The following is a 16,128-nucleotide window of genomic DNA, read 5'->3' on the forward strand; positions in this document are numbered from 1 at the left end:
GGGACTTGTATTTGATCTACAGATGAATGATGGAATAGCGTAATTTACTTCTGTACGTCAATTCGGTCTCACTGTATTTCAGTGGGCGGCTTTTAAAAGTTAAAACTGAAAGCGTAGTACACACAAATAACGTAACACTGTGTCGTATTTACTTAACGTAGGACAGTTGCGCTATATCCTAGGGGAGGGCATAATTATTCATTAATAGGCATTATAGACCAGAGGATATTAAACTCAAAATTACGAGCATGGTAGATGAAGAAGATCTTTTGTCCCTCAACATCCTTGGAGAAATTCTTCACCCAAAATTCCAGCTCTTTTTGTCTGTTTATATTTCGGACGCAGCTTTCCGTTTTCACACATTGCTTAGCGAAATTATATTCCGTATGTTTCTTCTTTCACTTTTAGATAATTTTTATACGGCTATATTCCATAAACCAACAACTGCGTCGTCTGGTGTTGAGGTTCTTTCAAAGAAATTTTTTTTACGAAGTATTACGCCAAAATTTGATTTCCACACAATATTAAGATACGAAAAAACGTCGCGCGGTTATGACTCATTTACGACATCTTCAATTCGATTATTCTTTTTCATAAAATAAGAGCTATGTCACCTTCAAGTTAACGCTGTATGAATAAAAACGTATGTATAAATATTAACATTAAATTTAAAGTGTCGCAGACTTGTTTACATTTAATTTTAAACACATTTGTATGAGTTTCGGTAAATAACCGAGAATACGAAGTCAACTTCAGAAACCGATTGAGTAACAGGAAAAGTACACAACTTCAGATAGACAGAGTGGTTACTTCCCTTTTCATTTTTCTTAATCATGGTTTTGTTTGAGAGGCTTACCAATAAATTACGAAGATGGTATTATGTGTACGAACTTCATACAGCTTTGTACATGATGGAACCTTGGGAGAAGAACTTGTGTAGTATCCTTTTGGGTTTGAAAATAGTAAATGAATATGTACTGTTTCAGTGGTTGTGCTTAGTCGTGCAAACTTATCGTAACACTAGAGTGGCCTGTACTGTTTTGGTAGTAGTACTATGATCACTTCGTTAACTTAAAAATTGTGTAATTTTGTGGTAGAATACTATTGTGTTTACTACGTTTGACTTTTATTACATGAAAGAAGACTTAGGCCATAGATAAAAGCCTTGATATTTTTTCTTTTACTTCAAAGAAAGAAACCATAAATATAGGACTATATTAATCTAATAATTACTAGTTTCGTTTGAGTTTACTTACTTATTAAGTATTAATTATTATTTTATTACAATTTACAGCTTTTACAGTAAGTAAGATTTGGTGCGACCATTACACAAGTTTGCTTTGAATGTTGTTGTCACAGAAAATATATAAATTATTGAATTATTTCCTAATTTTTGAACTGAATATAATAGCTTAGTTTAGCCCACCCATAAAAAGAGAAGATATTTTAAGTAGCTTGTAGTCTAGTCATTGTGTTAAATACTACTGAACAACAACAGATAGTTAGTATAGTCACTGTGTTAAATACTACTGAACAACAACAGATAGTAGTATAGTCACTGTGTTAAATACTACTGAACAACAACAGATAGTAGTATAGTCATTGTGTTAAATACTACTGAACAACAACAGATAGAAGTATGATTGGGAAATGTAAAAGTACAAAATAAAAAATGTTTTATTGTTGTTCTTGAATTTTGTGCAAAGCTACTAAAAGGTTATCTGTACTAGCTAATCCCTAATATTGAACAAATAGAGTAGAGGGAAGACAGCTAGTCAACACTGCTTCTTCTTCTTTGGCTTTTCCCTTTAGTAGAGATTGTCATCCTTCACACATGTTGCCTTCCTCCAATCATCTCTGTTCACTGCCAGGTCATCTGCAATTCCTTTTTCATTCATGTCTTTTTTTTTTAATCCCATCCTTCCAATGTATTACTGGCCTTCCTTGTGCTAGCTACTGGCAGCTCTAATGCTCTTCTTATTGCTTGTTCTTATTCTCTTCACATGACTTTATTACCTCAGCCTTATTAAAGCTAGTCAACACTATCCACTGCCAACTCATGGGCTATTCTAATCAAATAGTGGGTTTTGACTCTTATAATACATCCATGGCCCTAAAATGTAGAGCTTGATTTATTTTTTTATCATAAAGAGGTGTGAACCACCGGGTCACATTTGGCCAAATTGGGTTATTTATTTCTACTTGGTTGCAAGATCATTTTTGTAAAAAACAGTATTGGTATAAATATAAATTGCGTATTACATATACTACAGTTGTTTCAGATGTATTTGTTATATTTATGTTGAATTTTTTTTTGGGGGGGGGACAAAGATTGTCATGGTAGAATTTTCTTACTTGTTAAACAAACTAAATAAGCATTTAATGAAATGTAAGAGTAACATTTTATAGTCAGAATATTCAGTCCTTTTCAAAATGACTGCCATGTGGTCACCTATGTTACATTATGATTCATCAGGTTATCCGCAAACAAGGATTTCTGCGATTAGTTAAAAATTTTAATCTTCATTGAAGGAGCTTAATAGGAGACTGGATATTTTAATTCTCAGAATTGGTTATTTGCTCTGAAGAAGGGCAATTACCCAAAATGTTTTCTAGTGAAACCCTTTCTTTATCTAGTGATAAAACATCTGAAATGCAAGCAATGTTTTATTCTTTAAAATCTTAACAATGGCCTTAAAAACTTACATTACAACCTCTAGAAGAAAGTTGGAGAGTATGTGTGTAAAATGTTTACCAATAGGATTACAAAACAATGTAATTAAAGATGAAAAAAAAAAATTTAAATGTATTTCTGAAGTAAAAAACACTGCTATGTGACATATGTTCATAAAAAAAAGAAAAACCTCTTTTTAAGATGTTACATTGAGGGGTAACTTTTAAAAATATAAACGTATATATAATATTGTCCTCACAGCTTTAACTCGGGTTATGTAGATCATTCACCACCATCTATTTAACTGGTTTCAAAATATCTCTTCCTAAATAGCAGCAATGTTGTTTTGGGACTTCTGAATAGACTGTGGGCAAGTGCCCGGAGATTTTTGAGAATTGCTAACATTACTTCTATTTTTAAAGGGGTGATAAGAGTTGTCCCAAAAGTTATGGTTTTATTTCTACAAGACATAAATGAAAATTCTAGTCTGACAAAAATGCTTTACAAAATAATTTATTAAAATATCATGAAAGGCCAGTATGGGTTCACCAAAGAGATATCTTGCCTTGTTAATGTTATTTCTTGTTTTTCAAGAATGTTGTGTGTCACCTAAATGATGGAAAGGGTGTGCACTTGAAGTTTTCAAAAGGCTTCTGATAAGATGCCACATGAAATTTTAATTTAAAAAATCACATTGGTTGTGGGAAAGCTAGTTAATTTGGTTATAGGATGGTAGAAAACAAGACATTGTTAACGCAGTCCAGTCAAATTGGAATATTGTGTATAGTTTTAATCTTCTCTTTATTTATGAAAGGATATTGAATTGGATTTAGAAGAGGACTACTAGGACGATTCCAGGAACAGAAGAATTATCGTATAGGGATAGGTTAAGATATTTCAACTTATTTCTTATCGAGAAAGAGATGGCAAATGGTGATCTTATTAAATTTGTCTAAATATCCCAGGTATTGATGTGATAAATGGCTTGGTGCTTTATTTTGAAGATAATAGGACAAAATGTAAGATTTGAAAAAAAAGAGGCTAGAGTCCTAATTAGAGAATTTTATTTTTCTAACAAATTGATTGGCTTACTTTTTATACATAATTGTAATATACTGAAATTAGCTCTCTGATTTGTTTGATATTTTGAATGTATCTCACACCCTGCATGATCAAAGTAATGGTGCTTAACAGTATTGATCCTTAGCATGAAATCAGATTTTGTCGTGTTGTCAGTAATTTTTATGTCAACGTACACCACCTACATCTTCCTACCAAGGTATACAAGGAGTGTGTTAGCTTACTTTGGCTATTTGTGAATTTCATCTTATCATTGTATTGTCATCACAGCTGTATGTGTGTATACTGAAGAGGTTGAACCAGTTTAACTCGAGGAATACACCAGAAGAGAAAAGCCTCTTTCTTTTTTGTTCATTCACTGTATAGAATATTACTTTTGATAGCAAAATATGATTACAGATCTTTGACATTTTTTCAAGATTTGGTTATAATCAAGTGTGTGTTCAAATTATATACGTTTGAGAGCAGATTTGTAGGTTCTGTGATTATTTTCTGGTTCAATAATCCAAAATATTTACATTTTGATAGTAAAATGAATTGTCAGAAAACTACCTGTATTACAGTTGATTTCCTCAAATGAGGACTTCATATGTGTTTTGACTAATGTACTTTTGTGAATGCAGAGACGAAAAATACAAAATTTGTAAAATTAGCAAATAAATTTTAATGTAATAGTACAGTGTATCAATTATTGCTGCTTATTTCTAATGATAAAATTGGATAGACCTGTTTCTTTTGGCAAAGACATGGGAAGAGAGTATAGATAATTATGCTGCACTAAATAAATGTGATGATTTCTTTAATACAAGTTCAGAATCCAAAACGTTTTCAAGGAGACTATAATTCTTGGTATAACATGTGATTGATACAGTGTAGCATGTAAATAACATGCTAATGCAACACTTAATTTACCCAGCCTTAATTAAGTAGTGTATAATTGTTTTAGTGAAGAAACTAGTTAAGTATAAGACTTAGATAAATTTAACTTTCATGCTTATGGTTCTTATCTCTCCATAAACCAAGTGTCCTTATTTGCAGATTTTTGTAAAGAAATGCACTCATATGATGTTTTTGAAAATGGAATTGATTATATAATTTATGTTGTTAAAACGAAAAACTGAATTGGAAGATATTCATTAGTCAAAGGTTTCCATAACTCTCAGGAAAATATAAAAAGTTAAAATATGAGAGAACCTGTGACACACGTGTCAAAACATGGTAGTGTTAGTATGCAGTATTTGGTTATGCAAGTCCTGATAAATAACTATTACTTTTATCGAAGATAAAAATTTATTTAATTGTAAAACTGGTGTTTAGCTTGGCAGATTTAATTTGTGTTTCAAACAGCTTCATGTATTGATTATGCTGTTCTCCAGTACATATATTATATAAAACTTTTAATGTAATGTAAATATAAGTGTCTATGAATTACTGGACCAAATAAACTGGTGTTTTAATTTTTATCTTTCATCTATTCCATTTATGGTTTTGTTAAACATTAAAGTATATTCCATGCTTAAAATAAACAGTGTACTAAATTCAAAAGGTCTTACATTCTAAGAACAAATGCTACATTTATTTACAAGGAAGATTTATTCAAATGATAATGGTTGAATACAGAGAAATGGTATTACATTTTTCATTTGATTTATGTATTGAAGACTGGATTATGGTTGATGCAAGGAGAGCCAAATTGTATAATTTCAATCTACATTTTGCTTCATTTGGGATACAGTTGAAACACAAGTATGAATACCAGTTGATGTTGATTATTAATGCTAATTTTTCCTGGAATTATAAGGTAATTTTTATTTTGATAGTTTTTTTATATTACAGTTGTAAAATATCTGAAACAGAATACAATACAAACTAATATCGGAAAGTATTAAACTACACTGTGCTTTGAAACCTTTCTTGTCATAAAGTATAAAAAATGTGATGCTGATATCAGAATTGAAAGTAAATTAATTATTGTGTATACTTATTATCATTAAGTTGTTCTAATAGTGGCTTCACAAAATGTTTTACATTTTTTAAAGCTGACAATTATGCAAAAATAAAGTAGTTCTTGTCCTAAAATAAGTACCTTCTAAGACAATTGGCCCAACCAGATGATCATAGTAATGATATTTCAAGATCGTACACTTTAAAAGATGTACAGTATTTTCAGATTGTATAATGAACAGGTCTTATAAAAAGTCATAAGGAAGCCAAAATAAGGGGCCTTTCTTTTATGTTTAAAATTCTTCAAATTCATTGAAACCTAATAATTTGTAAACTGTGGGAAAAGGAACCTTCATTTATATTGATTAAACATAACTTAACCCATGTAAATATTACAACCTATCTACTTTAACTTCTATATTTAATGTTTTACACATGCATCTTCTCTCTCACTCACCATTTAAGGGGTCTAATGAGAGGATGTTAACAATTTGAATGATGGTTGTACTTTTATTTTTAAAATTCTGATCTTATACAATACTAGCAATAAGTTGAATTTCTTGAAGGAGTCCAGTGGCAAATTTCAAAGATGATCAGAGAAAAGTGTGATATAATACATTAGTTTCAGTGTTTGTGGTGTATATAGATAGTTTTAAAAAGTTCAGTTTATCTCAGTAAACTTTATTCACATTTCTTCATCTGAATCTGATTCTTCTTGGAGAGCATCCTGTAAAAAAAAAAAGTACATCCACAATTACTGTTAAATATATCAATACATCTGAGTAAAATATCAACCTTTTCACCACTAGAAAACAAAAAGCATAAACAAACGAGTCAAATATCTTAGGCTTGGGAAATAACTAAAAAAATATCTTTTCTGGACAATTCAGTTTTAAATCTAAAGTGTAAAAGATCAACATGTGGCAGTTACCACAGTTTTTGGTTTTAATTCTAATTATCATTACAGCAATAAAACAAAGTACTTCTAAGAACAGTTCACAAAGTTTTGCTTTACTTTCAGTCAGACAGCTTCTCACATTTTCATTATTTTTTCTTACATGCTACTCACCTTAGCATACTTCTCAGCTTCATCAAACAGATCTTTTGGTACAAATTTATGTATTCCTCCAGTTTCTAAAAATTAAAAATGTTTTCAACACTCACTACATTTCTTTTGTGTGTTACAACAGTTAATAAGGTGCATCAACCTTTCTAACCAGATTCAAAGTACTAACCAAAGCTGTCCTTTTTATTAACTAATATTATAAATCTAGTGCACTGTATTAATTGTTTGTTTCTTGAATTTCACAAAACTAATTCTGAAGTGATACACTAGAGGGAAGGCAGCTAGTTAATACCACCCACCACCAACTCTTGGGCTATGCTTTTCAGCAATGAATAGTGAGATTGACCAACATATTAAAATGCCCCCAAGGCTAAAAAAAGTAAGCATGGTCAGTTATGGAATTCAAGTCTGTGATCCACAGGTTGTGAATCAAGTGCTCCGAACACCAGGCTATGCCAGGCCTCCTGTATTAACTGAGCAAACAAAAATTAAATCAAAACCACATTAACTTTCAGAGTAAATATATTACTAGATGATTAGTATTTTTATATTGATGAAAAAAAGTATAAAATCTTCAAAATCAACAGAGAAAATCAGGATAAATCAGTTAATTAGTTTTCTTCAGAAATTACATAACAGTGCTATATTATGATTTGCATTTAGTAATGAAGTATAATAATTGAGGGGGTTATCAGTATTACTAAAAAAAATAGCTTTCCTAGAAGGCGACTCAAAAGTAATATAACTCTTGGACATGTATAGAAAAAAACATTTCCTGACAGTAATCTCTATCCTATAACACAAATGGAATGGGTCCATTCAGTGAGGTATGTTTCTTAGTAAAAACAGCTGCTGTAACCACTACTATACTAATGTAAAAAAATTAATTCATGAAGCATAACCAGTCTTAATACTTTTAAGCCACCCAGTATACTGAGTTTGTCTTTACATTTATCTGACATGGTCTCGTATATGAAAGCTTGGATTTCTGTTTTTAAAAACACACAATTTACAGCAGTCATGTTTATTATCATCTGTTTTAAAAGTAACTGAAAAACTTGGTGAAATTGAAATTCAGATACAAGTAAAATGCTTTTGGCTAATTAAATTTCTAGTACAAATGTTTAAAGATCATTGAAATAACAACAAAATTTTTAACTTAACAGTTGAACTTAAAACTCATGATTGTTTAGGCCAAACTGTTTTTTAGAAACAACTTACTAAATAGTACAAACTATAATTTTTGAAAAATACAAACTTGGATAAGTGACAGAACACTTAGTAACAGGGGTAATAAATAATAAGTCATGTATTACTTCAAGCACTTGTTATAGATATTAAAAATATTATTCCGTATGAACATGGTTAGTAATAAAGTTAAAACTGTAACCTAAAAATAGCTTACCTGTTCCAACCCAACTGAGTTCAAGTTCGAATGTTTTGTCTTTAATTTCGTCATGGATGACATATATACTGTATAAAAAACATCAGTACACAGTGCATTAATGCATACTTTCATAATTCAAACAGCCAGGAGTACGTACATTTACAATGTTCACTTAGTGAAATAACTGATATATTTACAGCTTTAGAATTATCCTAAAACAAATGTTATGTAATGGTTATGCAAATGAGTTACAAACATAATTGGGATTGTATGTCTTTATCAGCACCAGTTGTATTTTTAGCCATGGCTAAGTTGCTCATAGAATGGCTCCAAGTTTGTTTTTTCAAGTATAAACTTTTAGCTCGTAGCTCTGTCATCTCTTGACTGATCTAAGACCTAATTACAGTTTTGAACTCAAGAGGTCAAAACCTTTTGATTGATGTATTTGACTATGTCAAAGATCTCACTTAATTTATTCTAATCCTACCTAAAAGACTTCAATTTGAGGGTAGGCTGGTAGAGGTCCTAATGAGTAATAAAATCAAATTGGGTATACACGCGCCCTCTGCTTGGTATTGCTTGTGCACACAAATATAGCTAATAAAAAGGGAAACAAAGGTCTCATAGATTAATTTACTTTGATCCTGCCTAAAAGAATTTAAAGTGCCATAGCTATTGAGGATTCCCTCCATTTTTACTTCACTGCTTAGTACACAATACTCATTATAAAAAACAAAATTATAACTAGGAATAACCACCTTGTTGTATATAGAATATTTTGACTTATAAGCTGATATTAACTACAACTGATCTGCAGTATACAAACTGATTAGCTACAGAATATTTTCATATCACGATAAAAAATGCTGATAAATAAAGGTCACACTTAAATGAATAATATTTTAGTCACAAACAAGAAAAGTATCCACAAATACTTACATTTTTGCAGCTTCTTTTACAAGTTCTCTACACGTCATTTCTTTCACCTGTAATTAAAATTATAAGCTTGCTTTCTAACCATCATACTATATATAAACATTGTCTTTTTGTGCTTTAGTAGCTGTAACTATCAGACCCAGGTGTGTTTTGATACACATGTAACTTTTTCTATTATTATTATTGCATTGCAAAACAACAAAAAACTATTGGATGAAATAGTTTAAAACTTCAGAAGAAAATGGGTTATGTAACTTCTGCAAATAAAATATTTTTATGTTATATTTGTATGAATTTGCAGTTTTGAACTTTTGGTAAAATTTTCTACTGAAATTCTTAATTTTGTTGCAGATTATAATTATGATTTTATGTCCCCTACATTCTTGTAAACTTTTATCTGTGTTTTTGGTTAAAAACAACACTGCATATAGTTTCATCGTGTACATGATTCTTGATAAAAAATAACTTTTTACCAAACAAATTATAATCAAACTGACTTTTTTTTACATTGTTAATCAGAAGGTTTCATTCAATATATGTAATAAGCTTTAAATACCTTTTACATTTACATTTCAGTTATTTTCTCTGCCCATTCCTGTAGCTACTTACATTGCTAAGGCCTAACACAGCAGCTTTGTGAGCAAAATGAAACTTAATACAGACAAATGCAATATAAACTGCCTTGGCCTACATAATAATCTTCCTTTTTTGTCATATTATTATTCAAGTGAAACATAAAATGATAAAGCAAGCTTTAAAAAAATCAGGACTGTAATTGTATCAAAAATTGTTCGCAAACAACTTTTATCAACAAATCACCAACCTATGCTTTTATCACTTTGTTTCAACCTCTACATGAATCTCCTCTGAACTGCAAGCCACATTAGCTTATACAGCTGAAAAGAATAGGAAAGAGCATTCATTACATGTTTAGATCACTAGCTTATGCCTTCTTGAAGCTAAAATATCGGCAATTACAACACATCATGACAATCATAGTTGAGAAACAGTGATTGACTAAAAACTGATAGTTACACTTGTCTTAAAATGACAAGGATAAATTAGCACCATTTTGTTCAAAAGCATTTAGGGACCTTACAAACACTAGTGATTTTCTTTGAGCATGCTGAAATCAACCCAAAAGTTTTGGTTATTTGTTTATTTTTGTGTATAGAATAGTATATATTTTTTAAAGAATAAATTTAAACTCTGAAGTATTTTTTCTTTTAATGTGTGGAAAAATAACTATTAAGTTTAACTTTCTTTATCAATAGTGTAATTTCTCCTTTGAAGTAGAATGCACCCATCCAGGCATGACAGATTTAACCTATTACACCTTATCGGGTAGTCTCTTCCAATTTCCACACTTATGAAATTAAATAAATACTTTTATCTGTGGCTATTTTGTATACAGTGTGTAAAATATTCTAAAAAAAATGCATGAAATTTTGTGCAATGTTTAATATTTCAGCATTTTTAAATATAAGTAAAACTGGGTATTACACATTAGTTAGTAAAGTGGCATATTTATGGTACATCAATATATTTTGCTTTAGTGTTAATTCAGATCATGTTTCATATTACTTTCAGTTTGGATGGTATGTGAATGTTAGTTTGTTTTTCTTAAGTCTTGTTTATTAAGAAGGCTATTTAGTTTTATTATATTGCTGGAAGATTATACTAGATTAACACTTTGGTATACATGTTTATAAGTGGTTGAACATTTTATACCCATCTTAGGGAATATAACATTTACTGTGCTTATTTCACAGTATAACAGAAAGTGTTGTATATTTAAGTATTGTAGAAAAAATTCACTATTTAATAATATAACTGGACTGATAAATACAATTTACAAGTGAAAAAACTGGTCAGAGAGACTATTTCTGTAGCAAGAACATAACCCGAATAATAATAATAACATTACTTTACACATACTTCTTATTTTTGCTTTGAAATTAATTTCATTTCAACATGCAGTAACTAGAGAAAGATGAATTAAGTTGGTATGGTGAATAGATGCTTCATGGATTTGTTCATCATAAGTACGGTAGTACTTATAGTATGAATGGCCAAGATGTGCAATACAAATTAAAATCTGAAAGACATTGCAAACATTAAGTAAACAAAACTTTATAAGCACTTTATGCAACTGTTGAGTAGTAAACAAATCAAGTGCAGAGTAACAAGCCATCAAAGCACTTGAGAAAGTCAGTAGTATAAAAGCTATAATTTTCCTATACTGAAAATGTATTTAAAATACGTACTTACCTCCTCTCACATAAATAGCTAGTCTCGTTCAGTGCTGCCCTCTACATGCAAAAAATTGTTTCGCATGCCATAAGCCTTGAAGCTCTCACCCATCTTTGAATCGACTGATTCAAATGCGTCTTGCATGCAAATCATCATGCAACAACCCTCCACCAATAAGAGTGACACACACTCTCTTGACACATGTGACTCCATCTATTCAATTCTACTGGCAGAAAATGGAAGCAATGGTTTTCAGTGGGGAGGAAAGGTGGGAGGAGGCAAGTCCGTATCGGAAATACATTTTCAGCATAGGAAAATTATAACTTTTGATACGATACATTACCTCCTCTCACATAAATAGCTAGAATTCCACGTTAAAAAAGGTGGAGGAACCGGTGTGGGGGAAAGAAAAAAGCATCCTTTGAAAGTGTCTGGAGGACACCTCCAAATAGTAGATCCTTGTCGTAGAAGATCATAAGTGGGAGACCGTACCACTTCTGTACCAGGTATACTCTTCGCCCATTGTGGAAAGATGTCGCATCGATGGGCAGAAAGATGGAGGAGCACTTCAAAGTGGGAGAGAACTACGGCAGGATAGGGATCCAAACCATACAATATTTATTAAACTCAATCCCAGAAAATATAGAAGTGGGTAAGATGAAAAGATGTGACCCCAGGTGTAGAGTGGCTAGGGCACGCCGGATCACACACGCAAGTCAACCACATCCAAAACCCATGCCTCTGGGAACTGACATCCATGCATGGGTAGGACGATGATTATACCTTTGGTAAGTCAACTACAATCCAAAACCCAGCTACTGATATCCATGTGGGGGTAGGAAAGAAGATCATACCACCGGCAAGACGACTACAATCCAAAATCGAGGCCACCGGGAACCGAAATCCGTGTGGGGGTAGGAAAGAGGATCATACCGTCTTCACCCTATTTTGTAAAGCAGATCATACCAATTTATTGAATACAAGGCATGGCAGGGATGGGCAGCTATCCCCTTCTGCTTTACCCATGTAGTCCATGGGTGAGTTATGGTCTGAGATGGGCAAACTGATGAAGCCAACACATTGTGAGGATAAACCTACAAGCGATCTTGTGGAACACCCCATCTCAACAGTGTGGATTTTTGGCCATGGAAATCATAATATGTAAGTTGACATGGTCTTACAGTGTCAATTTGACTAGTTTAAGTATACGTGGATAGGCACCACTTGCAACAGAGTGGGATCCAGAAAGAAAACAAAGGACATATCACTGAAAAATAAGAGGTATATATACTAAATAGTAACTCACCTAGTCACAGTCTCATGAAAGAGTGAAGGATGGCAACAGGTGGATGACAGTACCCCAACAAGGAAGAAACAGCTACCCAAAGCAGAGAATGGGAGATGAACATACGAGATGTAGTCCCAATGCTCAACAGACGAAGTACCTCCAACAGATGACAAAGGAAAGATGCATGACCACAATGAATGTACTGTGAAATGTGTCTAAAAAACTGAGATAAGCCTAACAGATTCTGCAGTAGAGGCCTGGAAGGCAATCTATGATAAGGTGGAGGAAAACTGACAAAATCTAGGTTGTCTAAAAATGGGTTCAGCTGTTGTAGGAAGAAGGTAAGCAATATTGGGAGCAGGTAGGTAATGGTAAGAAGTATAAACTATAAAGAAAAACGAAAATGAAATAGTCAGTATAGTGGAAATGTGATAACATTGTGTAGTGAAATAAACGTATGTGGTGAAGATAGTTAACCTAATTATTGATTAACCTATAAATAGAACCATGCATAAATCGAAAATAACAGACACTTGTTAAGCCTAACAGAACAAGATATTTAAACTAATTATTGATTAACGTGGAAATAGAACTACAGGTAAACCAAAAATAACAAACACTTGTTAAGCCTAATCAAACAGTACATAACAGCACTACAATAAAAATGTTAACCTAACAATAAGTGTGTACAATATCGGGAGAAAAACAAAATAGTTAAACTAATGATTGATATATCAGTAACATGAATTACAGGTAATCCTAAAATAACTAAGACCATGGTAAGCCTAAGCAGGTAGTATTGGAGAAAAGATACAACAAAGACGAATTGCTAACCTGAGCTTGAATATGAGAATTGACAAATCTGACGAAATTTATGTTATGGAACCCAAATAGCTAAAAATAATAATATTGAAAATAAAATTATTCAAAAGCCGTAACAGTATAATGTCTTCTCTTTCCAAAATCGGGGAACTGTATGTTAAAATGTGTGGGCCCCTAAACTCGAGGAGAAGCCCAATGAAGTAAAGCCAAAAGTCTTCCTGTGGAGTACCACTACCTGAAGCTTGTGCAGATGTGCTGATAGAACACATAACCTCTGAATGGTTACGTAGAATTCATACTGTAAAATGTATAACCAAACATAACTGTGTTGGCAGAAATATATAAAAATTATTTGTAATGAAGTAATAAGTTCCATAACAGGGTAGAAATAAAAATAAATTCCACTTTAGAATAACTCAACAAGTTACAAATATCACTATTGTATAATAAAGAGCAAACTTGTTGAGAGAAATTAATATAAAGATACGGAAAAAAATAAACACTTGAGGAGAGCACAAACTAAACATTACAACACAAGTACTGCCAAATTAGAAATGATATTTCGGTAGAATTGAATTGAATCGTGCATTAAGAGAGTGTCACACTCTTATTAATGGAGGGTTGTCACATGATGATTTGCATGTGATACGCATTTGAATCATTCAATTCAAAGATGGGTGGGAGCTACAAGGCTTGTAGAATGCTAAAAACGTTTTGTATATAGAGGGCAGCACTTAAAAAGAATAGCTATGTGAGAGCAGGTAAGTACCGTATTGAAACAAAAATCTCATAAAACTACAAATTTGTCAATCTGACTGATTATCACTGTCAAAAAGACATAGCTCTCTCATGCAAGTCTAAATGCATATGACTGAATTACGCTACCTTCGCTTAAAGCACTTTTCTAATAACAATGACCATTCTGAAACACTACTAATGGGCTAACAATACACTAGTAATAACATTTTATTATTATGAGCATGCTGTGTGAGTTGCCAAGTAACAACCCACCCTCATATCACATACGGATGCATGACTGCTTATTGTACCATTCTACGTGATCAGCTAGACAAAAAAACGTGGACTATGTAGATTCTCTAGATCTAGATACTAACTAAAATCTGTTGTTGATAATCAGGAAAAGCCATCATCCCAGTGAAGAGAGCATTACAGCAAGAATAGAAATAAGGTTAGAAACAGCAATGCTGAATAAGTGGAACAAGCCTTATTCATTGATGCAGCCAAGATATCAGCAAAAGCCAGAAAATGTCACAAGATAGCTCTAAGAAAAGTTATGAGAAGGATAAGCCTGGAGCCCAGTCACTCTTGAGACTTACTAGCAAAAAAAAGCTGAAACAAGTATAAAAAATTTGTAAATAAAAAAATTAAGAAGTTGGAATGCAAGCACCAAAAACTGAGAAAACAAGGTAGGAATGGGTTGGATAACATTACAACACTTGGTGGTTTTTAAGAAGGTGCAACCTCAAAGTAATTGTGACCATCATTCCACCCATTCCTACTTCATGTTTTACTTTGAACTTTGATCCAGTTATAGAATTGAATTGAGATTTATCAGAAGCTAATTTCTAAATACTCAATAACTTTAAAAATTTAAAGAATCAGTAGTTTTGATAATATTCTTTTGGCCCACTTCTTACAAGTCAGATAGCTATAATGTCTCCCATAAACAAAGGATGACTATTGGAGCTGCATGTCTCACTTCCGACATCAAATACCCCCCCTTATGATGTCATGCATTTCGTTAAGAGTCATGTAATTTGATTGCATACATGATGTGTACTTGGTTGCTGAAACAATGTTTACAACAGAGAAATTTATCTATATACACCTTTCATTTAGTTTGAATAACTACCGCATCATAAAAAGCACATGAAGTAGGATTGGAACGATGGCCACACTCACTTTGAGGTTGCACCATGTCAAAAACTATCAAATGTTGTAATGTTATCCCATCCATTCCTACCTTGTTTCCTTACTTACTGGTGGTCCCATTGCTACTTCCTAATTTTCTTACTTAAAATTTTTTTACACGTGTATAATAGTTATCTAGTAGTATGTTTCATACCTTCAACTTCTCCATTTCTGTCTTAGCAGCTTGCTTGGCCTTCCCAATGGCACAACCATAATATCCCTGCAACGAAAACAAAGAAAGCTTTTCTACAGTTCTTAATTTTCTTGTATATAGTCAGGTTTATAATCATTTCAATAATTTACCTCTAAAAAATAAATATAAAACATTTTATGTACCCCTCAATTGAGCTTTTAGAATTAAAGAATATGCTCAATTTAAAAAAAAAAGAAAGAAAAGAGCAAAACAAGCTTAAATTAATGAAACCAAAATATGTTCACATGGTTCTAAGAGAATCATAATCAGTGCATGTAACACACATATACACATACATACATATCAAGAAACTCTCTCTGTGTGTGATATCTGCCATAAAAGAAAATATACAAGTTGATTTCAGGTATAGGTATAAAATATTATGCACTTCCAAATCTATATAAATCATAAGTTTGTGTTTATCTGTTCAAAACTTTTCTTGCAAATTTCTCAATTAAATCCTACAAATCTTGTATCCTTAAAAAGACCTTTGTCTGAGGAGTCCGGAAGGCATATTGGCTTTTCCATTCAGAATCACCTTACCTGTTTTTTT

General features: G+C 32.0%; 1 protein-coding gene and 1 long non-coding RNA gene across 2 annotated transcripts in view; one reads left to right on the forward strand and one right to left on the reverse strand.

Moving 5' to 3' along the window:
- The first annotated feature begins 528 nt into the window (after positions 1-528).
- Positions 529-5,217, forward strand: LOC106469806. The gene is made up of 2 exons (XR_001291450.2): positions 529-939; positions 3,893-5,217. It is a non-coding gene; the product is annotated as an uncharacterized LOC106469806 (long non-coding RNA).
- A 115-nt stretch (positions 5,218-5,332) lies between these two features.
- The window catches only part of LOC106469805 (proteasome subunit alpha type-3-like), a 33,493-nt gene continuing 22,697 nt past the window's right edge, over positions 5,333-16,128 (reverse strand). The window contains exons 6-10 of the mRNA XM_013930315.2: positions 15,537-15,602; positions 9,091-9,137; positions 8,170-8,237; positions 6,768-6,832; positions 5,333-6,425 (exon numbers count right to left, since the gene is read on the reverse strand). Coding sequence (XP_013785769.1) covers positions 6,384-6,425; positions 6,768-6,832; positions 8,170-8,237; positions 9,091-9,137; positions 15,537-15,602 — 288 coding nt within the window. The 3' untranslated portion in view covers positions 5,333-6,383. The remainder of the gene's footprint in view (positions 6,426-6,767; positions 6,833-8,169; positions 8,238-9,090; positions 9,138-15,536; positions 15,603-16,128) is intronic.

The sequence above is a fragment of the Limulus polyphemus genome, unplaced genomic scaffold (assembly GCF_000517525.1).
Source record: "Limulus polyphemus unplaced genomic scaffold, Limulus_polyphemus-2.1.2 Scaffold3664, whole genome shotgun sequence".
Classification (NCBI taxonomy): domain Eukaryota; kingdom Metazoa; phylum Arthropoda; class Merostomata; order Xiphosura; family Limulidae; genus Limulus; species Limulus polyphemus.